The 25,388-nt window shown below is 41.7% G+C and overlaps 1 protein-coding gene across 17 annotated transcripts; it reads right to left on the bottom strand.

The window, feature by feature from the left end:
- Nucleotides 1-203: 203 nt before the first annotated feature.
- Nucleotides 204-17,009, bottom strand: LOC112242661 (complement decay-accelerating factor). Of its 17 annotated transcripts, XM_042324369.1 has the most exons (15): nucleotides 16,728-16,993; nucleotides 16,364-16,549; nucleotides 16,135-16,234; nucleotides 15,037-15,107; nucleotides 14,683-14,868; nucleotides 14,344-14,427; nucleotides 14,093-14,176; nucleotides 13,842-13,925; nucleotides 2,680-2,763; nucleotides 2,429-2,512; nucleotides 2,305-2,355; nucleotides 2,175-2,216; nucleotides 1,812-1,857; nucleotides 1,065-1,146; nucleotides 204-867 (listed from the first exon to the last, which is right to left on the bottom strand). In XM_042324369.1, the coding sequence occupies exons 1-15, from the start codon at nucleotides 16,789-16,791 to the stop codon at nucleotides 862-864; spliced, it is 1,254 nt and encodes a 417-aa protein (XP_042180303.1). In that variant the 5' UTR covers nucleotides 16,792-16,993; the 3' UTR covers nucleotides 204-861. The 17 variants fall into 17 exon arrangements, 16 of the variants coding, with proteins under 16 accessions (XP_042180303.1, XP_042180300.1, XP_042180301.1 ...); XM_042324366.1 differs by having other exon boundaries at nucleotides 204-1,146; nucleotides 16,728-16,997; XM_042324367.1 differs by having other exon boundaries at nucleotides 204-1,146; nucleotides 1,812-1,854; nucleotides 16,728-16,997.
- Nucleotides 17,010-25,388: the final 8,379 nt, after the last annotated feature.

Here is a 25,388-nt window from a genome sequence, read left to right as displayed (position 1 = left end):
TTGGTAGTGAAAAAGTTGGCAACCCTAGATCCCAACATTTGAGAGAAATAAGCTTTTTGTGGATATGGAACATTTCTGGGATATAGTATAGTAACTGTAGCAGATTACATTTACAAATTAACCTACCCAACCATGATTTTTAGACAATGTACATACTTTCATATTTACACAAATGTGTCTCAAAGAAGGAGAAAAGGCAGTTATCATAAAAGTAATTTGATCTCTTAAATCACACAATACACACTAGAAAATCAAAGTACAAAACCTCTAAGTAAATAAGATTGACATTATTTTGTGACATTTGGGGCTGCCGGAAAATAACATGAAGAGCTGGTTTCCTGGACCCAGATTAAGCCTACTTGAAAAGGAATACAGTGCTGTAGGCTTAACCTGGGTCGAGGAAACTGTCTCATACTGTTATTTTCCTGTGAGCCATGATCAGTAAGCACACATTTAGAAATGGTCAGTGATTATCAGCCTGGGAATTTCCTCAATCATTCATTTTGTTTAGTGCACTAATCTCATTACAGGGGCTTCTGCCCACACAACAGAGCAAGTAAGCAAACTGTAGTCAAATATGGCAGTTGAAAAGACAATTATGTATATTTCAGTTTTGTATATAAATAGAGAAAAAAAATATTTCAATACCGGTTTTCAAACATTGGGTTAAAACATTTCCACTGAACTGACTTTCAAAAACAACTTAATAAAAAGTGCAATTATAACTTCCATTCAGTATTGTCACATACATAAGGGCACTGTAAATTAAATGGCTTTGTCCAACCAGGGAATGGTCAGAGGAACAATCCGCTGGCACTACTTTTCAAGGCTGCAGATGCAGACTAGCAGATAGGTGCAGTCCTAGCCCTGGAAAGAAATGAGACATTTTAGACGAAGCATTGACTCAGCGGAGCAGTTTTAACAATAGTGTCACTATTTAGATTACTCAAGCTCAAAGACTAACACAAACCGTATAGTCATATGAGTGAGACTTTGGTTAAAAGATGGTGAACATATTTTTGAATAATGGTTTTAATATAATGATATGTATGAACTGTAGGTACCTTGGGTAGGCATTCAACTTGGTTATTTTGAAATTGTAATAATTCCTCTGTTCGACTTCGGTCTTCTCCAAACTGGTACGAGCTATGTATCATTTTCAAACAATGACAGTTTGTCAGGATTACCATGTTTACATATAATAGTGCAGTAAAGAAATATATTCTGCATGCCAATCTCAGTATTTTAGCAGTGTTTTAGTTGGGTAGTTTGTGTGTTCCAGTGTGGTAGGCAGTTAGAAAGCTGGTCAGCTCAGCACTGTGTATAGCCTAGCCTACTACCCCACCTCCCTTTAGAACAACATACTCTATTCTCTTTTTCAAAGCCAATATCTGTCCGAGAGTGCCTTTGCAAAGGATTTCCTTACTTCCTTGATTTTTCAACACACTGCAGGAAAAATGTAATTTTTTGGGCAAAACAGGGAAAAGTAACCAGCAAAAAGTTTGATCATGCAAATCACAGATACTGTAGGGAATACATACAGTATAAATGCCCATGGCCAGACTGAATGTTAGTTGATGGGTTATGTAAATAAAGTTTTGTTAACAAATATTGTTTAGGTCAATTAATTGGCCAACCGTATAGCTAGTTTATCCAAATAATTTTTTGATTTAAAGCCAGAAGCTGTGGTTAATGCACATACAGTATAGTTAGTAAGAGGAAAATATTATCTTTGATTTAGTTGTAGGTGAAATCGTGCTTAATCATGGACTATTTTCGAAAAAGATAAATTATTAAATGTAGGTTCTCACCCTTTCCTCTTACAATACCGTGTGATCAGAACAATAAGTGTAACTGCTAAAGACAAGTTATCAATCATGAGCCCACTGTATGATCTTCAAATGGTGAAGAGAAAGTGTAACACAAATCTGATAAACATGGTAAAATGTGAAAGTAGGCAGTTTAACTAGGCTTACTAGTGTAACAAATCAAGTAATGTGGAGGAAATTCCTGATGGGCTACAGAAGGGAATGTTTCCCCAGTACAGTATAAAACACAGTATCCAGTTTAGTTAGAACATATCTTTGAACTCAACAGCTACTTCTTCAAAAAGTGTATTAGAAACAAATATCCCCCCTCTCACTTGTGATTGTTTCAAGTGATGGAATTCTTACTTATGACAGTGCCGATCCCACTACCCACAACTGCTGCAATCTCTGAAAGAGAGATTCAGTATTATTTGTTCAAATATGAGCTAGAAAAATATACTACAAAATAATAAGCAATTGAATCAACTTAACTCACCAGTAGCTGCATTGGTGTCATGTTCCCCAACGCCATTATTCCTCCCTGAAAATGCAAATTTCAAATTAAATGAATAATCAAGCCCTTGATTACACTAGGATAGATTTACTTGGATTTCCTCTACCTCGTATTGTGGGTGGAACAGTCGATGTTGTTGTTATTGATGCTGTTAATATAGTTGTTGGTTTCAAAAGAATGTCATTGACATCTATGAAATAGAAATGTACAATGATTATTCAGTATTGCACCTTCATGCAGTGCTTTCATTTTTAATTAGTGTACACCACTGTTACTCCCTGAAACTGCAAATACCAAATTCAATGAATTATCAAGCCCTTGATTACACTGGGATAGATTTACTTGGATTTCCTCTACCTCGTATTGTGGGTGGAACAGACGATGTTGTTGTTATTGATGATGTTGATATAGTTGTTGGTTTCAAAAGAATGTCATTGACATCTATGAAATAGAAATGTACAATGATTATTCAGTATGGCACCTTCAAGTGTACACCACTGTTACATATGACACTGACAGGGATTTACAGAAGGAAGATCAATGACAATGTTCCTTATCATAGTCTGACACATGCCTGCAGTGTCTAGATGTAGGGTGAAGGCGGATCTACAACAATAATATATAATGTATCCTCTGTAAAGCATATAACCCATAACAGTTGGCAGATAATTGATCAAACATAAAGGGAATCCATACCTTTACATTCAGGAGGTAATGAGTTGTATTCACCATCTTCAATGCACTCAATTGATTTGTTTCCAATGAGGGTGTAACCTTCATTACAGGAGTACTGTATGACACAACCATACTCTGGTAACTCTTCGCCAGGCTTCTCTACGATCGTGCCATTCATTATCTCAGGAGGTTTATCACAAGTTACCACTGAGGAAGACACATACATGGGTGCATTATATTTGTGGTCTTTATTCAAACAAGTTCAATGCCTTATGTTCATTTTATTTAACCTTTATTTTGACAAGGAGTCATGCTTTGACAGGGAGTCATGCATAGATGTCCAAGTGTGTCAATGGCAAATATGGGAGATTTAACCAACCTGTGGCATAACACTGCCTGTAACTTGGGCCCATAAGTTGATAACTAGAAGAGGGGGAGAGAGCATGTGAAAGGTGGTCAATGATGTATATAAACCCTGGATTGCTTATGCCATCTATTGGCTATTGAGTGGTTTTGAAGCCTACGGTCGGCCATATTTGCACTCCCCAGTAGGAGCAGTCCTCCATAGGAATGAATGCAATTCTACAGTACAGTGCTTTCAGAAAGTATTCACACCCCTTGACCTTTTCACATTTTTGTTGTGCTACAGACTGAATTTAAAATGGATTACATTGAGATTTTGTGTCACTGATCTACACACAATACCCCATAATGTCAAGTTGGAATTACGTTTTTAGAAATGTTTGTAAATTAATTAAAAGCTGAGAAGTCTTGAGACAATAAGCATGCAACCCTTTTGTTATGGCAAGCCTAAATAAGTCCAGGACTAAAAATGTGCTTAACAAGTCACATAAGTTACATGGACTCACTCTGTGTGCAATAACAGTGTTTAACATGATTTTTAAATGACTACCCCACACATTCAATTATCTGTAAGGTCCCTCAGTCGAGCAGTGAATTTCAAGCACAGATTCAACAACAAAGACCACAAAGAGGGACTCCTATTGGTCGATTAGTAAAACTTTGAATTGTGTATCAATACACACAGTCACAACAAAAATACAGGCACCCTTCCTAACTTAGTCACTGGAGAGGAAGGAAACTGCTCAGGGATTTCACCATGAGGCCAATTGTGATTTTAAAACAGTTGCTCAGCTGTTTTAAGGGTAGGAACATGCTTCTTTATCACATTTGGTTATCAAAATTGCCTTAACATACTAAAAATGTTTCAGTTCATCTTTAATAAATTAATTTCTATAGCTTCCAAAATATGTCTTACAGCGGTGGGGGAATGCCAAGATGGAGGCACGGTGGCTTCAACACAGCACCTCTTATCAGCCATCTAGTTTATATATACATTATTGGAGGTGGTTGGGTGGGTTGGTTGTCTGGCATTGAATCTTTTGGCAAAATAATTCAAACATACTCTGATGATACATTAGATACAGGATGAAGCATACTCACCCTTTATCACAGATTGCTCTTGCTGATGCACCAAAAAGCGTGCCTTCCTTAAACTCATATGTCAAATGTGGTATCTTCCTGGGGGCACCACAGTCCTTCTCTGGAATTGATAATCATCGAGCCAAGTTAACGCCAACAACAAACAATCAAACAACAGTAAATAAATCAAATAACAGTAAAATAAAAATCGCACTTTACAGAAAAACGGAGAAAAATGTTACTATTTTGCCGCATACTTTTGCAGGTTAATTTGAGCGTGCTCCACTTTCCACTCGTGCAGGTGATTCTTTCAGATCCTTGCTCTTTCAAGTAGCCGTTGACACACTCAAAAGTGGCTTCCTCCCCCTCCGGAAAATCGTTCATTAATAGCGCATCATTCGTTAGAACAACATTTCCCTCTACTTGAGGATTGGGACACTCGGCTGTGAGGACATGATATAGTAGAATATGTCAACTCCACACACAATGAGAGTTACGTTGGCCAGCTCAAATTAGCAAAGTGTCTATTTGTAACCAAAACATTAAGCTAAAACTTTTATAAACGTTAGCTAGAAAACGGTTACCGTACAGCAAAGTTACCATGACTAGAAACGTACTCACCATTTCCACTTGTTAAAAAGATAAGGCAATATCAAGCACTTATACCATGCATTTGAATAAAACATTATACTGGCTGTCCTTTTTAAAGTTGATTTCATGTGAAGACAAGTCGGTCTCTCGATCTAACAAGTTCTCTCTGATCTTGTTGGCACTATCTAGCTGGCTGTTTAATCAGTACCAAACAGTCCATGGACGACCAACTGTCGCTTGAAGATATTTTCACTTTCCAGCAACACTGTAGCACTTCACCTAAAACGGGGTTTCACGTAGTTACCACAGCCACAAAGTCAATACACAACCATATCGTTAAAAAAAATAATTAAGACAAAAATGTGCTTTTTGGTCTTCATTTAAGGGTAGGATTAGGAATAGGGTTAGCATATTGGTTAAGGTTAGGTTAATGTTATAAATCACATTTTAAGAAGATATGGTGGCTGACTTTTGGCAGTGTTAAATTGTGACACCCGTAACACCACGCGCAGAGTAACCCAGAGCTACTCCATAATAACCTAATAATACAGTATTATAATTCATCCTGAATAAATAATGATTATGATATGTTTCTGAAGCAGGCCTAGTTGAGAATACATTGAAGGGGAAATGGAGTTCATGTAATTTTGACTGAAGTGGAGAAAGCTATGAGTTAACTGACCACATCACTGAATAGTTTCCATCCTCCCCTGCCTTGTGACCTGTGGACAAGTTTGAGTTTCGGTTGGCTCAACTGAAGATAAATTATGCACTTGATCTGTCAACGTGTCTTATTGCGCTCCATGCGCTTGAAACTGCACAGGATAGATAGAGGTCAGGGATTTGGGCAGGCTTTGTTAAAATCCCCATATGCTCTATGTTATATGTTTCACATATCACAATGGTCATTAATAATAATAATATACGTATTTTATATAAAGCTTTTCATTACATGAAGAACCTCAAACGCTTTAAAAACGAAACAAAAAACTCATTTATTGATGGTAGTTCGTTCATGTGTTGGCTGGACAATGATCTTATACGGTGGCGGCGTGTCCAGAGGACATCAACTCAAGGGACTCGAGCACGGACTCCTGCTTCCACTTCAGCATCCGAGCGCACAGTCCTCCTTATCATTTGCTCATGCATGAACATAAGACTACATTGGTATGGTTCTTGTATAATTCAAAATAAGGGCATGGGAACAAGTATACAGACTTCTATCAAACGATAACGATATCGTATTTTCCATTTCCTGCATAGGAAGGAATAACTGAGCTTTTTTCCACAGTTGGAGAAATCTAGGGCGTATCCTCCCCTAAACTGGTGGAGATCTCCAAAACAGCACCGTTGCCATGGTAAGTAGATTGTCTACAGAAGAAATAACCCTGACAGCAGTGGCGGTTCTAGCTGGTATGGCTCCCTTCAGCCCCCCCCCATACAAAAAAAGCACCATTCTGCACTAAACTGTAATTTTTATTCAAACATTTGGAACAACAAAAATAAATAATCCTAACATTTAAAACTATATAAATATAAAAATATATACAAAAAGAAGTAACAAAGACAAATAGAAACAAATTTGTGTTGATTTGGCCCTCGAGCATCAATACATTACCCATCCCTCAACACTGTCAACTAAGAGTCAAGACTAAACCAATTCACCTTGGTGGTGTGCACACTGGTTTTATATTATTCTTAACGATTTCGCACAAACCAGAAAAAAATGCAACACTATGTCAGTGAAACTATATATTTACAGTATTATGAATGAATTGTGGTTTATTTAGTAGCATTTCGTAGTGTGACCGATTTTACTAATTGCATTAGTACTGTACAAAGTTAAAGGTGCACTATTTGATAGATTCTCACACTCCCCCTACCTCGGGCTTCCAGTGGGGAGACCTGAGGTCAACCTCCCCCACAACCCTCCCCATCTCGTACTTCTGAGTGGCTCACCTTCCCAAGCAGTAGCCTGCCTAGATCACAAACTTGTAAGGACCGACGCTGGAGTTGAGAAACAGGGACGCGGAGTCAAACATTTAATCGGAACAGACGCATAACAAGATGGCGCCTCGCTTCAGGTCCTTGGAAAACTATGCAGTTATTTGTTTTATAATGTATTATTCCTTAAGCTAGCCAGAAAATCTCAAGTGTTATTACATACAGCCGGGAAGAACTATTGGATATAAAAGTGATGTCAACTTACCATCATTATGACCAGGAATACGTCTTTCCCGAAGCGGATCCTTTGTTCGGACCTCCACCCTGGACATGCGATCTTATCCCAGAGGCCGACCCAAAACACCACTGTCGCCGCAGGAGAGGCAGACAGAGCGGCCTACTGGTCAGACTCAGAAGGCGAGCACACCACGCACCGCTTCCGAGAATATAACTCGCCAATGTACAATCTCTAGATAACAAGGTGGACAAAATTAGGGCATGAGTTGCCTACCAGAGAGACATCAGAGATGCTCTGTTTCACGGAAACATGGCTCACTCGGGATATGTTGTCAGAGTCAGTACAGCCACCCGGATTCTTCATGCGTCGAGCCGACAGAAACAAATATCCCTATGGTAAGAAGAACGGTGTATGCCTTATGATTAACGACTCATGGTGTAATCACAACAACATACAGGAACTCAAGTCCTTTTGTTCACCCAACCTAAAATTCCTTACAATCAAATGCTGACCGCATTATCTTCCAGGGAATTCTCTTCGATTATAGTCACAGCCTGACTCAGTGAGCGAGTTAGTTAGCAAGTGCATCGGAGATGTTGTTTTCTCTGTGAACATTAAAACCTTCCCTAACCAGAAACCGTGGATTGATGGCAGCATTTGCGCGAAACTGAAAGCGCAAACCACCGCTCTTAATCATGGCAAGGCGACCGGAAACACGACCGAATACAAACAGTGCAGCTATTCCCTCTGCAAGGCAATCAAGCAATCAGTATAGAGACAAAGTAGAGTCGCAATTCAACGGCTCAAACGTATGTGGCAGTGTCTACAGTCAATCACGGATTACAAAAAGAAAACCAGCCCCGTTGTGGACACCGATCTCTTGCTCCCAGACAAATTAAACAACTTCTTTGCTCACTTTGAGGACAATACAGTGCCACTGACATGGCCCGGTACCAAAGCCTGTGGCCTCTCCTTTTCCTTGGCCAAAGTGAGTAAAACATTTAAACGTGTTAACCCTCGCAAGGCTGCCGGCCCAGACGGCATCCCGAGCCGCATCCTCAGAGCATGCGCAGACTAGAGGTCGACCGATTAATCAGAATGGCCGATTAATTAGGGCAGATTTTAAGTTTTCATAACAATCGTAATCGGCATTTGTGGACACCGATCATGGCCGATTGCATTGCACTCCACGAGGAGTGGCAGGCTGACTACTTGTTATGCGAGTGCAGCAAGGAGCCAAGGTAAGGTGCTAGCTAGCATTAAAAATAATCAATCTTAACATAATCACTAGTTAACTACACATGGTTGATGATATTACTAGTTTATCTAGCTTGTCCTGCGTTGCATATAATGAATGCGGTGCCTGTTAATTTATCTTTGAATCATAGCCTGCTTCGCCAAACGGGTGATTTAACAAGCGCATTTCAGAAAAAGCCCTGTTGTTGCACCAATGTGTACCTAACCGTAAACATCAACGCCTTTCTTAAAATCAATACACAAGTATATATTTTTAAACCTGCATATTTAGTTAATATTGCCTGCTAACATGAATTTCTTTTAACTAGGGAAATTGCGTCACTTCTCTTGCGTTCTGTGCAACAGAGTCAGGGTATATGCAGCAGTTTGGGCCACCTGGCTCGTTGTGAACTGTGTGAAGACTATTTCTTCCTAACAAAGACAGCCAACTTCGCCAAACGGGGGATGATTTAACAAAAGCATTTGTGAAAATAGCACAATCGTTTTTGGGAACTGTGACTTGTCATGTAATGACTTCTCTCTGGCCATGCAAGAGGAGAAAGGACGGCTTGAATCAGTCAAGAGCAGCAAAAATGTAGACTTGGTGAGTGACTCGTGCCCCTCTTTCCTCTTTTGCATTTGAAAAGTTTTTGTTGTTGTTGCTGTAAAGGTCCAAATTGTGATTTCTTTGATAATTATTTTGAGGTTTATTCATATAAGTTTGCATAATGATACAGTTTTAGTAAATCTATAGGCTAAATGGAATATAGAAATGTTTTGCCTTTCCAATTGAATAAGAATATGAATATACAGTGTATATTCATTCACACGACACCATACCCATACCGCCGTGCCACCTTTTGTCTCTTATTTGGTAGTAAAAAAGTTGGCAACCCTAGATGTAACCTAATTTATGCACAACATTGGAGAGAAATAAGCTTTTTGTGCAAAGGAACATTTCTGGGATATAGTATAGTAACTGTAGCAGATCACATTTAACCTACTCAACCATGATTATTAGACAATGTACATACTTTCATATTGTCACGTTCTGACCTTAGTTCCTTTGTTTTGTCTTTGTTTATATGGTCAGGGCGTGAGTTGGCGTGGGAAGTCTGTTTGTTTTTCTATGTTTGGTTTCTGTGTTCGGCCTAGTATGGTTCTCAATCAGAGGCAGGTGTTGTTAGTTGTCTCTGATTGAGAATCATACTTAGATAGCCTTTTTCCACCTGTGTTTTGTGGGTGTTTATTTTCTGTCTTTGTGTTACGTGTGTATGTCACCAGACAGGACTGTTTCGTTTCGTTCGTTGTTATTTTTGTATTGATTCAGTGTTCAGTGCTTTCTTTAATTAAAATTATGACCACTTCCCACGCTGCGCTTTGGTCCTCCTCTCTTTCTCCCGATGACATCCGTTACAGAAACACCCACCACAAAAGGACAAATCAGCGTGGTAACGGGCAGCAGCAGCAGCAGCGATGTCAGGACTCCTGGACATGGGAGGACGTTTTGGACGGCAAGGGTTGCTACACATGGGAGGAGATCCTGGCTGGAAGGGATCGCCTCCCATGGAAACAGGTAGAGGCAGCCGGAGAGAGGAGCCAGCGATACAAGGGAACACGGCTGGCAAGGAAGCCCGAGAGGCAGCCCCTAAAATGTATTGGGGGGAGGGGGACACGGGGAGTGTGGCTAAGGCAGGTAGGAGACCTGCACCAACTCCCCATGCTTACCGGAGACAGAGAGGGATGTTATGCGGTGGAGCGCGCGGTGTCCCTGATGCATGTGCATAGCCCGGTGCGGTACATTCCAGCTCCTCGTATCGGCCGGGCTAGAGTGGGCATCGAGCCAGGTGCCATGAAGCCGGCTCTACGCATCTGGTCTCCAGTGCGTCTCCTCGGGCTGGCGTACATGGCACCAGCCTTACGCATGGTGTCCCCGGTTCGCCAGCACAGCCCTGGCTACGGGGAGCATTCAACCATGTAAGGTTGGGCAGGTTCGGTGCTCAAGAGCTCCAGTGCGCCTGCACGGTCCGGTCTATCCAGTGCCACCTCCACGCACCAGCCCTCTGGTGGCAGCCCCCCGCACCAGGCTGTCTCTCCGTCTCCTCCCTACAGGTGCTCCCGCCTGTCCAGCGCCGCCATAGTCTCCCGTCTGTCCTGGGCCGCCGGAGTCTCCCGTCTGTCCTGGACCGCCAGAGTCTCCCATCTGTCGTGGGCCGCCAGAGTCTCCCGTGTGTCGTGGGCCGCCAGAGTCTCCCGTCTGTCCTGGGCCGCCAGAGTCTCCCGTCTGTCCTGGGCCGCCAGAGTCTCCCGTCTGTCCTGGGCCGCCAGAGTCTCCCGTCTGTCCTGGGCCGCCAGAGTCTCCCGTCTGTCCTGGGCCGCCAGAGTCTCCCGTCTGTCCTGGGCCGTAAGAGTCTCCCGTCTGTCCTGGGCCGCCAGAGTCTCCCGTCTGTCCTGGGCCGCCAGAGTCTCCCGTCTGTCCTGGGCCACCAGAGTCTCCCGTCTGTCCTGGGATGCCAGAATCTCCCGCCAGCCAGCCATGAGCCGCCATTCAGCCAGGAGCCGCCAGTCAGCCAGGAGCCGCCAGCCAGCCAGGAGCCGCCAGAGCCGTCAGCCAGCCAAGTGATGCCAGAATCGCCCTTCACTCCGGAGCTGCCGGAGTCTCCCGCCTGTCCGCCGCTGCCGGAGTCTCCCACCTGTCCGGAGCTGCCGGAATCTCCCGTCCGTTCGGGACCCTTGGCTAGGGTCCCCAGTCGGAGGTCGGCGGCGAGGGTCGCCGCTCGTAACAGGCCATGGTTGAGGAGGCGGACAAAAACTGTGGTGAATTGGGGTCCGCGCCAGAGCCGCCACCGAGGACGGACGCCCACCCAGACCCTCCCCTATAGGTTCAGGTTTTGAGGCCGGAGTCCGCACCTTTGGGGAGGGGGGTACTGTCACTTTCTGACCTTAGTTCCTCTGTTTTTGTTTATATGGTCAGGGCGTGAGTTGGGGTGGGCAGTCTGTTTGTTTTTCTATGTTTGGTTTCTGTGTTCGGCCTAGAATCATACTTAGGTAGCCTTTTTCCACCTGTGTTTTGTGGGTGTTTATTTTCTGTCTTTGTGTTACGTGTGTATGTCACCAGACAGGACTGTTTCTTTTCGTTCGTTCTGTTATTTTTGTATTGATTCAGTGTTCAGTGCTTTCTTTAATTACAATTATGAACACTTCCCACGCTGCGCTTTGGTCCTCCTCTCTTTCTCCCGACGACATTCGTTATACATATTTACACTGTCTCAAAGAATGAGAAAAGGCAGTTATCATGAAAATGATTTGATCTCTTAAATCACACAATACACACTATAAAATCTAAGTACAAAACCTCTAAGGAAATAAGATTGACATTATTTTGTGACATTTGGGGCTGCAGAAAAATAACATGAAGAGCTGGTTTCCTGGACCCAGATTAAGCCTACTTGAAAAGGAATACAGTGCTGTAGGCTTAACCTGGGTCCAGGAAACTGTCTCATACTGTTATTTTCCTGTGAGCCACGATCAGTAAGCACACATTTAGAAAGGGTCAGTGATTATCAGCCTGGGGATTTCCTCAATCATACATTTTGTTTAGTGCACTAATCTCATTACAGGGGCTTCTGCCCACACAACAGAGCAAGCTAGCAACCTGTAGTCAAATATGGCAGTTGAAAAGACAATTACGTATATTTCAGTTTTGTATATAAATAGAGAAAAAAAATATTTCAATACCGGTTTTCAAACATTGGGTTAAAACATTTCGCTGAACTGACTTTCAAAAACAACTTAATAAAAGAGGAACAATCCGCTGGCACTACTTTTCCAGGCTACAGATGCAGACTAGCAGATGGGTGCAGTCCTAGCCCTGGAAAGAAATGAGACATTTTAGACGAAGCATTGACTCAGCGGAGCAGTTTTAACAATAGTGTCACTATTTAGATTACTCAAGCTCAAAGACTAACACAAACCGTATAGTCATATGAGTGAGACTTTGGTTAAAAGATGGTGAACATATTTTTTAATAATGGTTTTAATATAATGATATGTATGAACTGTAGGTACCTTGGGTAGGCATTCAACTTAGTTATTTTGAAATTGTAATAATTCCTCTGTTCGACTTCGGTCTTCTCCAAACTGGTACGAGCTATGTATCATTTTCAAACAATGACAGTTTGTCAGGATTACCATGTTTACATATAATAGTGCAGTAAAGAAATATATTCTGCATGCCAATCTCAGTATTTTAGCAGTGTTTTAGTTGGGTAGTTTGTGTGTTCCAGTGTGGTAGGCAGTTAGAAAGCTGGTCAGCTCAGCACTGTGTATAGCCTAGCCTACTACCCCACCTCCCTTTAGAACAACATACTCCATTCTCTTTTTCAAAGCCAATATCTGTCCGAGAGTGCCTTTGCAAAGGATTTTCTTACTTCCTTGATTTTTCAACACACTGCAGGAAAAATGTAATTTTTTGGCCAAAACAGGGAAAAGTATCCAGCAAAAAGTTTGATCATGCAAATCACAGATACTGTAGGGAATACATAAATACAGTATAAATGCCCATGGCCAGACTTAATTGTAGTTGATGGGTTATGTAAATAAAGTTTTGTTAACAAATATTGTTTAGGTCAATTAATTGGCCAACCGTATAGCTAGTTTATCCAAATAATTTTTTGATTTAATGACGGTGTAAATCAGTTGCCAGAAGCTGTGGTTAATGCACATACAGTATAGTTAGTAAGAGGAAAATATAATCTGTGATTTAGTTGTAGGTGAAATCGTGCTTAATCATGGACTATTTTCTAAAAAGATAAATTATTAAATGTAGGTTCTCACCCTTTCCTCTTACAATACCGTGTGATCAGAACAATAACAATAAGTGAAACTGCAAAAGACAAGGTATCAATCATGAGTCCACTGTATGATCTTCAAATGGTGAAGAGAAAGTGTAACACAAATGTGATAAATGTGATAAAATGTGAAAGTAGGCAGTTTAACTAGGCTTACTAGTGTAACAAATCAAGTAATGTGCAGGAAATTCCTAATGGGCTACAGAAGGGAATGTTTCTCCAGTACAGTATAAAACACAGTATCCAGTTTAGTTAGAACATATTATGGAATTCTTACCTATGACAGTGCCGATCCCACTTCCCACAACTGCTGCATTCACCGAAAGAGAGATTCAGTATTATTTGTTAAAATATGAGCTAGAAAAATATACTACAAAATAATAATATAATAATAATCATTTGAATCTACTTAACTCACCAGTTGCTGCATTGGTGTCATGTTCCCCAATGCCATTATTCCTCCCTGAAACTGCAAATTTCAAATTAAATTAATAAAAAAGCCCTTGATTACACTAGGATAGATTTACTTGGATTTCCTCTACCTCGTATTGTGGGTGGAACAGTCGATGTTGTTGTTATTGATGATGTTGATATAGTTGTTGGTTTCAAAAGAATGCCATTGACATCTATGAAATAGAAATGTACAATGATTATTCAGTATTGCACCTTCATGCAGTGCTTTCATTTTTAATTAGTGTACACCACTGTTACTCCCTGAAACTGCAAATACCAAATTCAATGAATTATCAAGCCCTTGATTACACTGGGATAGATTTACTTGGATTTCCTCTACCTCGTATTGTGGGTGGAACAGACGATGTTGTTGTTATTGATGATGTTGATATAGTTGTTGGTTTCAAAAGAATGTCATTGACATCTATGAAATAGAAATGTACAATGATTATTCAGTATTGCACCTTCATGCAGTGCTTTCATTTTTAATTAGTGTACACCACTGTTACTCCCTGAAACTGCAAATACCAAATTCAATGAATTATCAAGCCCTTGATTACACTGGGATAGATTTACTTGGATTTCCTCTACCTCGTATTGTGGGTGGAACAGTCGATGTTGTTGTTATTGATGATGTTGATATAGTTGTTGGTTTCAAAAGAATGTCATAGACATCTATGAAATAGAAATGTACAATGATTATTCAGTATGGCACCTTCAAGTGTACACCACTGTTACATATGACACTGACAGGGATTTACAGAAGGAAGATCAATGACAATGTTCTTTATCATAGTCTGACACATGCCTGCAGTGTCTAGATGTAGGGTGAAGGCGGATCTACAACAATACTATATAATGTATCCTCTGTAAAGCATATAACCCATAACAGTTGGCAGATAATTGATCAAACATAAATGGAATCCATACCTTTACATTCAGGAGGTAATGAGTTGTATTCACCATCTTCAGTGCACTCAATTGATTTGTTTCCAATGAGGGTGTAACCTTCATTACAGGAGTACTGTATGACACCACCATACTCTGGTAACTCTTTGCCAGGCTTCTCTACAATCGTGCCATGCATTATCTCAGGAGGTTTATCACAAGTTACCACTGAGGAAGACACATACATGGTTGCATTCAATTTGTGGTCTTTATTCAAACAAGTTCAATGCCTTATTTTTTATTTTATTTAACCTTTATTTTGACAAGGAGTCATGCTTTGACAGGGAGTCATGCATAGATGTCCAAGTGTGTGAATGGAAAATATGGGAGATTTACCTTTACATCTTGGTCTTCCACTCCAACCTATGGCATAACACTGCCTATAACTTGGGCCCATAAGTTGATAACTAGAAGAGGGGGAGAGAGCATGTGAGAGGTGGTCAATGATGTATATAAACCCTGGATTGCTTATGCCATCTATTGGCTATTGAGAGGTTTTGAAGCCTACGGTCGGCCATATTTGCACTCCCCAGTAGGAACAGTCCTCCATAGGAATGAATGCAATTCTACAGTACAATGCCTTCAGAAAGTATTCACACCCCTTGACCTTTTCCAATATTTGTTGTGCTACAGCCAGAATTCAAAATGGATTACATTGAGATTTTGTGTCACTGATCTACACACAATACCCCATAATGTCAAGTGGAATTATGTTTTTAGAAATGTTTGTAAATTAATTAAAAGCTGAAAAGTCTTGAGACAATAAGCATGCAACCCTTTTCTTATGGCAAGCCTAAATAAGTTCAGGACTAAAAATGTGCTTAACAAGTTACATAAGTTGCATGGACTCACTCTGTGTGCAATAACAGTGTTTAACATGATTTTTAAATGACTACCCCACACATTCAAATATCTGTAAGGTCCCTCAGTCGAGCAGTGAATTTCAAGCACAGATTCAACAACAAAGACCACAAAGAAGGGCTCCTATTGGTCGATTAGTAAAACTTTGAATTGTGTATCAATACACACAGTCACAACAAAAATACAGGCACCCTTCCTAACTTAGTCACTGGAGAGGAAGGAAACTGCTCAGGGATTTCACCATGAGGCCAATTGTGATTTTTCAGCAGTTTTAAGGGTAGGAACATGCTTCTTTATCACATTTGGTTATCAAAATTGCCTTAACATACTAAAATGTTTCAGTTCATCTTTAATAAATTAATTTCTATCGCTTCCAAAATATGTCTTACAGCGGTGGGGGAGTGCCAAGATGGAGGCACGGTGGCTTCAACACAGCACCCCTTATCAGCCATCTAGTTTATATATACATTATTGGAGGTGGTTGGTGGGGTGGTTGTCTGGCATTGAATCTTTTGGCAAAATAATTCTAACATACTCTGATGATACATTAGATACAGGATGAAGCATACTCACCCTTTATCACAGATTGCTCTTGCTGATGCACCAAAAAGCGTGCCTTCCTTAAACTCATATGACAAATGTGGCATCTTCCTGGGGGCACCACAGTCCTTCTCTGGAATTAATAATCATCGAGCCAAGTTAACGCCAGAAACAAACAATCAAACAGTAAATAAATCAAACATGCAATAAAAATCGCACTTTACAGAAAAACTGAGAAAAGTGCTACTATTTTGCCGCATACTTTTGCAGGTTAATTTGAGCGTGCTCCACTCTCCACTCGTGCAGGTGATTCTTTCAGATCCTTGCTCTTTCAAGTAGCCGTTGGCACACTCAAAAGTGGCTTCCTCCCCCTCCGGAAAATCGTTCATTAATAGCGCATCATTCGTTAGAACAACATTTCCCTCTACTTGAGGTTTGGGACACTCGGCTGTGAGGACATGATATAGTAGAATATGTCAACTCCACACAAAATGAGAGTTACGTTGACCAGCTCAAATTAGCAAAGTGTCTATTTGTAACCAAAACATTAAGCTATAACATTTATAAACGTTAGCTAGCAAACGGTTACTGTACAGCAAAGTTACCATGACTAGAAACGTACTCACCATTTCCACTTGTTAAAAAAATAAGGCATATCAAGCACTTACTCCATGCATTTGAATAAAACATTATACTGGCTGTCCTTTTTAAAGTTGATTTTATGTGAAGACAAGTCGGTCTCTCGATCTAACAAGTTCTCTCTGATCTTGTTGGCACTATCTAGCTGGCTGTTTAATCAGTACCAACCAGTCCATGGACGACTTCAACTGTCGCTTGAAGATATTTTCACTTTCCTGCAACACTGTAGCACTTCATCGAAAACGGGGTTTCCAGTAGTTACCACAGACACAAAGTCAATACACACCAATATCGTGGTTGGTCTTCATTTAAGGGTAGGATTGGGAATAAGGTTAGCATATTGGTTATGGTTAGGGTAATGTTAGGGATTTGGGCAAGCTTTGTTAAAATCCCCATATGCTCTATGTTATATATTTTACATATTACAATGGTCATTAATAATAATAATATATGTATTTTATATAAAGCTTTTCATTACATGAAGAACCTCAAACGCTTTAAAAATGAAACAAAAAACTAATTTATTTTATTTTATTAATGGTAGTTCGTTCATGTGTTGACTGGACAATGATCTTATACGGTGGCGGCGTGTCCAGAGCACATCAACTCAAGGGACTCGAGCACGGACTCCTGCTTCCACTTCAGTATCCGAGCGTACAATCCTCTTATCATTTGCTCATGCATGAACATAAGGCTACGTTGGTATGGTTCTTGTATAATCCAAAATAAGGGCATGGGAACAAATATACAGACTTCCATTCTGAGTGACAGGAATTCATTGGAAAAAAATCTATCAAACGATAGTGATATCGTATCTTCCATTTCCTACATAGGGATAGCTGAGCTTTTTTTCCACAGTTGGAGAAATCTTCTAGGGCGTATCCTCCCCTAAACTGGTGGAGATGACTCCAAAACAGCACCGTTGCCATGGTAAGTAGATTGTCTACAGAAGAAATATCCCTGACAGCAGTGACGGTTCTAGCTGGTATGGCTCCTGGGCGAACCCAACCTTCATCTCCCCCAGACATTTGGAATAACACAAATAAATAATCATAACATTTAAAACTATTTTAATATAAAAATATATACAAAAATAAGTAACAAAGACAAATAGAAACAAATTTGTGTTGATTTGGCACTCGAGCATCAATACATTATCCATCCCTCAACACTGTCAACCAAGAATCAAGACTAAACCAATTCACCCTGGTGGTGTGCAGACTGGTTTTATATTATTCTTAACGATTTCGCACAAACCAGAAAAAAATGCAACACTATGTCAGTGAAACTATATATTTACAGTATTATGAATGAATTGTGGTTTATTTGGTAGCATTTCGTAGTGTGACTGATTTGACTAATTGCATTTGTACTGTACGAAGTTAAAGGTGCACTATTTGATAGATTCTCACACTCCCCCTACCTCGGGCTTCCAGTGGGGAGACCTGAGGTCAACCTCCCCCACACCCCTCCCCATCTCGTACTTCTGAGTGGCTGACCTTCCCAAGCAGTAGCCTGCCTAGATCACAAACTTGTAAGGACCGACGCTGGAGTCGAGAAACAGGTATGGGGAGTCAAACATTTAATCGGAACAGACGCATAACAAGATGCCGCCGACAGAGATGGTCGCCTCGCTTCAGGTCCTTGGAAAACTATGCAGTTATTTGTTTTATAATGTATTATTCCTTAAATTGTTAGCCAGAAAATCTCAAGTGTTATTACATACAGCCGGGAAGAACTATTGGATATAAAAGCGATGTCAACTTACCATCATTATGACCAGGAATACGTCTTTCCCGAAGCGGATCCTTTGTTCGTACCTCCACCCTGGACATGCGATCTTATCCCAGAGGCCGACCCAAAACAACGCTGTCGCCACAGGAGAGGCAGACAGAGCGGCCTACTGGTCAGACTCAGAAGGCGAGCACACCATCCACCGCTTCCAAGCATATACAGTGGGGCAAAAAAATATTTAGTCAGCCACCAATTGTGTACGTTCTCCCACTTAAAAAGATGAGAGAGGCCTGTAATTTTCATCATAGGTACACTTCAACTTCAACTATGACAAAATGAGAAAAAAAAATCCAGAAAATCACATTGTAGGATTTTTAATGAATGTATTTGCAAATTATGGTGGAAAATAAGTATTTGGTCACCTACAAACAAGCAAGATTTCTGGCTCTCACAGACCTGCAACTTCTTCTTTAAGAGGCTCCTCTGTCCTCCACTCGTTACCTGTATTAATGGCACCTGTTTGAACTTGTTATCAGTATAAAAGACACCTGTCCACAACCTCAAACAGTCACACTCCAAACTACACTAAGGCCAAGACCAAAGAGCTGTCAAAGGACACCAGAAACAAAATTGTAGACCTGCACCAGGCTGGGAAGACTGAATCTGCAATAGGTAAGCAGTTTGGTTTGAAGAAATCAACTGTGGGAGCAATTATTAGGAAATGGAAGACATACAAGACCACTGATAATCTCCCTCGATCTGGGGCTCCACGCAAGATCTCACCCCGTAGGGTCAAAATGATCACAAGAACAGTGAGCAAAAATCCCAGAACCACACGGGGGGACCTAGTGAATGACCTGCAGAGAGCTGGGACCAAAGTAACAAATCCGACCATCAGTAACACACTACGCCGCCAGGGACTCAAATCCTGCAGTGCCAGACGTGTCCCCCTGCTTAAGCCAGTACATGTCCAGGCCCGTCTGAAGTTTGGTAGAGAGCATTTGGATGATCCAGAAGAAGATTGGGAGAATGTCATATGGTCAGATGAAACCAAAATAGAACTTTTTGGTAAAAACTCAACTCGTCGTGTTTGGAGGACAAAGAATGGTGAGTTGCATCCATACCTACTGTGAAGCATGGGGGTGGAAACATCATGCTTTGGGGCTGTTTTTCTGCAAAGGGACCAGGACGACTGGCCAACAATGGGTAAATAACAAAGTATTGAGATAAACTTTTGTTATTGACCAAATACTTATTTTCCACCATAATTTGCAAATAAAATCATTAAAAATCCTACAATGTGATTTTCTGGATTTTTTTTCTTCTCATTTTGTCTGTCATAGTTGAAGTGTACCTATGATGCAAATTACAGGCCTCTTTCATCTTTTTAAGTGGGAGAACTTGCACAATTGGTGGCTGACTAAATACTTTTTTGCCCCACTGTAACTCGCCAATGTACAATTTCTAGATAACAAGGTGGACGAAATTAGGGCACGAGTTGCCTTCCAGAGAGACATCAGAGATGCTCTTTTTCACCTAAACATGGCTCACTCGGGATATGTTGTCAGAGTCAGTACAGCCACCCGATTTCTTCACGCATTGCGCCGACAGAAACAAACATCTCTATGGTAAGAAGAAGGGTGTATGCCTTATGATTAACGACTCATGGTGTAATCACAACAACATACAGGGTTATATCCTTCCTGTTTGGCCCTGTCCGGGGTGTCCTCGGATGGGGCCACAGTGTCTCCTGACCCCTCCTGTCTCAGCCTCCAGTATTTATGCTGCAGTAGTTTATGTGTCGGGGGCAAGGGTCAGTTTGTTATATCTGGAGTACTTCTCCTGTCCTATTCGGTGTCCTGTGTGAATCTAAGTGTGCGTTCTCTAATTCTCTCCTTCTCCCTTCTTTCTCTCTCTCGGAGGATCTGAGCCCTAGGACCATGCCCCAGGACTACCTGACATGATGACACCTTGCTGTCCCCAGTCCACCTGACCGTGCTGCTGCTCCAGTTTCAACTGTTCTGCCTTATTATTATTCGACCATGTTGGTCATTTATGAACATTTGAACATCTTGGCCATGTTCTGTTATAATCTCCACCCGGCACAGCCAGAAGAGGACTGGCCACCCCAAATAGCCTGGTTCCTCTCTAGGTTTCTTCCTAGGTTTTGGCCTTTCTAGCGAGTTTTTCCTAGCCACCGTGCTTCTACACCTGCATTGCTTGCTGTTTGGGGTTTTAGGTTGGGTTTCTGTACAGCACTTTGAGATATCAGCTGATGTACGAAGGGCTATATAAATACATTTGATTTGATTTGATTTGAACTCAAGTCCTTTTGTTCACCCGACCTAGAATTCCTTACAATCAAATGCTGACCGCATTATCTTCCAGGGAATTCTCTTCTATTCTCTTCCGTGTATATTCCCCTCCCTCGCAAGGCTGCCGGCCCAGACGACATCCCTAGCCGCATCCTCAGAGCATGCGCAGACTAGAGGTCGACCGGTTAATCGGAATGGCCAATTAATTAGGGCCAATTTTAAGTTTTCATAACAATCGTAATCTGCATTTTTGGACACCGATCATGGCCGATTACATTGCTGACTACTTGTTATGCGAGTGCAGCAAGGAGCCAAGGTAAGGTGCTAGCTAGCATTAAACGTATCTTATAAAAAATAATCAATCTTAACATAATCACTAGTTAACTACACATGGTTGATGACATTACTAGTTTATCTAGCTTGTCCTGTGTTGTATATAATCGATGCGGTGCCTGTTAATTTATCATTGAATCATACATAGCCTGTTTCGCCAAACAGGTGATTTAACAAGCGCATTTGCAAAAAATGCACTGTTGTTGCACCAATGTGTACCTAACCATAAACATCAACGCCTTTCTTAAAATCAATACGCAAGTATATATTTTTAAACCTGCATATTTAGTTAATATTGCCTGCTAACATGAATTTCTTTTAACTAGGGAAATTGTGTCACTTCTCTTGCGTTCTGTGCAACAGAGTCAGGGTATATGCAGCAGTTTGGGCCGCCTGGCTTGAACTAATTTCCCAGAGTTTTACACAAATATGACATGACATTGAAGGTTGTGCAATGTAACAGGAATATTTAGACTTATGGAATGCACCCGTTAGCTAAAATACGGAACGGTTCCTTATTTCACTGAAAGAATAAACGTTTTGTTTTTGAAATGATAGTTTCCGGATTTGACCATATTCATTTCAGTGTGTTATTATGTTATAACTAAGTCTATGATTTGATAATTGATAGAGCAGTCTGACTGAGCGGTGGTAGGCTGCAGCAGGCTCGTAAGCATTCATTCAAACAGCACTTTCTTGCGTTTGCCAGCAGCTCTTTGTTGTGCTTCAAGCATTGAGCTGTTTATGACTTCAAGCCTATCAACTCACGAGATTAGGCTGGTGTTACCAATGTGAAATGGCTAGCTAGTTAGCATGGTGCGCGCTAATAGTATTTCAATCGGTGACGTCACTTGCTCTGAGACCTTGAAGTAGTTGTTCCCCTTGCTCTGCAAGGGCCGCCCGCGGCTTTTGTGGAGCGATGGGTAGGTAACGATGCTTCGAGGGTGGCTATTGTCGATGTGTTCCTGGTTCCGAGCCCAGTTAGGGGCGAGGAGAGGGACGGAAGCTGTACTGTTACACTGGCAATACTAAAGTGCCTATAAGAACATCCAATAGTCAAAGGTATATGAAATACAAATGGTATAGAGAGAAATAGTCCTATAGTTCTTATAATAACTACAACCTAAAACTTCTTACCTGGGAATATTGAAGACTCATGTTAAAAGGAACCACCAGCTTTCATATGTTCTCATGTTCTGAGCAAGGAACTTAAACATTATCTTTTTTACATGGCACATATTGCACTTTTACTTTCTTCTCCAACACTTTGTTTTTTGCATTATTTGAACCAAATTGAGATTTTATTGATCTACTATATTAAGTTAAAATAAAAGTGTTCATTCGGTATTGTTGTAATTGTCATTATTACAATTTTACAAGTACTTACAATTTTACAAGTATTATTATTATTTTTTAAATCGACCGATTAATCGGCATCGGCTTTTTTGGGGTCCTCCAATAATCGGTATCGGCGTTGAAAAATCATAATCGGGCGACCTCTAGCGCAGTGAGTTTACGGACATATTCAACCAATCCCTATCCCAGTCTGTTGTCCCCACATGCTTCAAGATGGCCACCATTGTTCCTGTTCCCAAGAAAGCTATCGCCCAATTGCACTCACTTCTGTCATCATGAAGTGCTTTGAGAGACTAGTCAAGGACCATATCACCTCCACCCTACCTGATACCCTAGACCCACTCCAATTTGTTTACCGCCCCAACAGGTCCACAGACGGTGCAATCGCCATCACACTGCACACTTCCCTATCCCATCTGGACAAGAGGAATACCTATGTAACAATGCTGTTCATTGACGACAGCTCAGCGTTTAACACCATAGTACCCTCCAAACTCATCATTAAGCTCGAGACCCTGGGACTCGACCCTGCCCTGTGCAACTGGGTCCTGGACATTCTGACGGGCCGCCCCCAGGTGGTGAAGGTAGGAAACAACATCTCCACTCCACTGATCATCAACACTGGGGCATCACAAGGGTGCATTCTCAGCCCTCTCCTGTACTACCTTTTCACACATGACTGCATGGCCATGCACGCTTCCAACTCAATCATCAAGTTTGCAGACGACACTACAGTGGTAGGCCTGATTACCAACAATAACAAGACAGCCTGCAGGGAGGAAGTGAGGGCCCTCGGAATGTGGTGTCAGGAAAATAACCTGTCACTCAACGTCAACAATACAAAGGAGATGATCGTGGACTTCAGGAAACAGCAGAGGGAGCACCCGCCCCATCCACATCGACGGGACAGTAGTGGAGAAGGTGGAAAGTTTTAAGTTCCTCGGAGTACACATCACGGATAAACTGAAATGGTCCACCCACACAGACAGCGTGGTGAAGAAGGCGCAACAGAGCCTCTTCAACCTTGGGAGGCTGAAGAAATTTGGCTTGTCATCTAAAACACTCACGAACAATCGAGAGCATCCTGTCGGGCTGTATCATCGCCTGGTACAGCAATTGCACCGCCCTCAACTGCCCTCAACCTTGGCAGGTAGCCTAGTGGTTAGAGCATTGGGCCAGTAACCGAAAGGTTGCTAGATTGAATCCCTGAGCTGACAAGGTAAAAATCTGTTTTTCTGCCCCTGAACAAGGCAGTTAACCCACTGTTCTTAGGACGTCATTGTAAATAAGAATTTGTTCTTAACTGACTTGCCTCCAGAGGGTAGTGTGATCTGCACAACGCATCACCGGGGCAAACTTCCTGTCCTCCAGGACACCTACAGCACCTGATGTCACAGGAAGGCCAAAAAGAACATCAAGGACAACAACCACCCGAGCCACTACCTGTTCAACCCGTTATCATCCAGAAGGTGAGGTCAGTACGGGTGAATCAAAGGTTGGACCGAGAGACTGAAAAACAGCTTCTATCTCAAGGCCATCAGACTGTTAAACAGCCATCACTAACATAGAGAGGCTGCTGCCAACATACTGACTCAAATCTCTGGTCACTTAAAAAACAGACTTAATAAAGGTGTCATTTTAATAATGTTTACATAGTGGTGTCACTTTAAATAATGTCACTTTAATAATGTTTACATATCCTGCATTGCTCATCTCATATGTATATACTGTATTCTACACCATCTACTAAATCTTGCCTATGCCGCACACCATTGCTCATTCATATATTTATATGTACCTGTTCTTATTCATCCCTTCACATTTGTGTGTATAAGGTAGTTGTTGTGAATTTGTTAGATTACTTGTTAGATTTTACTGCATAGTCGGAGCTAGAAGCACAAGCATTTCACTACACTCGTATTAACATCTGCTAACAATGTGTATGTGACCGATTTGATTTGACATGAAACAAGACAGGAACAGCGTCAGCACACGGGTATACAAGAACATATGCCAATCAATGCTGAAGCGGGGAACAGAATGTGGAAACAGACAGATATAAGGGAGGTAATGACAGGGGTGATTGAGTCCAGGTGAGTCCAATAATCTGATGCGCGTGACAGTGGAAGGCAGGTGTGCATAATGATGGCGGCAGGAGTGTGTAATGCTGGGTAGCCTGGCACCCTCGAGAGCCAGGGTGGAAGAGCGGAAGCGGGTGTGACAATACCCCCCTCTAGGAGCGCCACCCGGCGTACCACCTGGGCCAGCCTTTCGGGCCGGCCGAGGGCGCTGGATAAGCCCGGCTAGCGTGAAATCCCAACGAACCGGCTGAGGCATGAAGGCCTGTCGATCCCGCTGTCCCAGGTGGGACGCCGGAGGTAATAACAGAGGTGAATGAGTGCAGGTGAGTCCAATAATCGCTGATCTGCGTGACGAGGGAAGGCAAGTGTGTGTAATAATGGTGGCAGGTGTGTGTAATACTGGTGGCAGGAGTGTGTAATGCTGGAGAGCCTGGCACCCTCAAGCACCAGGGGAAAGAGCAATTGCAGGCATGACAAAACTAGAATCAGGGTGCCCACTTCGACAAGGTTAATTGACCCACAGTCCCACATGGTGACATGATATCATTGACTTGACGTGCAAATGAGCGATAGAAAACCGGTCGCGCAAATGTCACCATCCCAAATGTTTTGGTGCCCCTGGTAAGATGCCGCCCTGGAACTACATGCTGTATACCAAATAAGGTATTTGTCACATGAGGTATTTGTGTTGGCTCGATAGCAAAATAATCTGGGCAATGATAAACCATCCCCAAAGGCATGCTGCCACATGACAAACTTGAAGTATGGTTTGGAACTGATACCAATTTTCAGCAGTAAACAGTCAAGATAATGTTTCAGCATACAAAAT

This window comes from Oncorhynchus tshawytscha, linkage group LG07 (genome assembly GCF_018296145.1).
Source record: "Oncorhynchus tshawytscha isolate Ot180627B linkage group LG07, Otsh_v2.0, whole genome shotgun sequence".
Classification (NCBI taxonomy): Eukaryota; Metazoa; Chordata; class Actinopteri; order Salmoniformes; family Salmonidae; genus Oncorhynchus; species Oncorhynchus tshawytscha.
The sequence above is the reverse complement of the archived record's forward strand: the minus strand, read 5'-3'. Positions and strand labels throughout refer to the sequence as shown.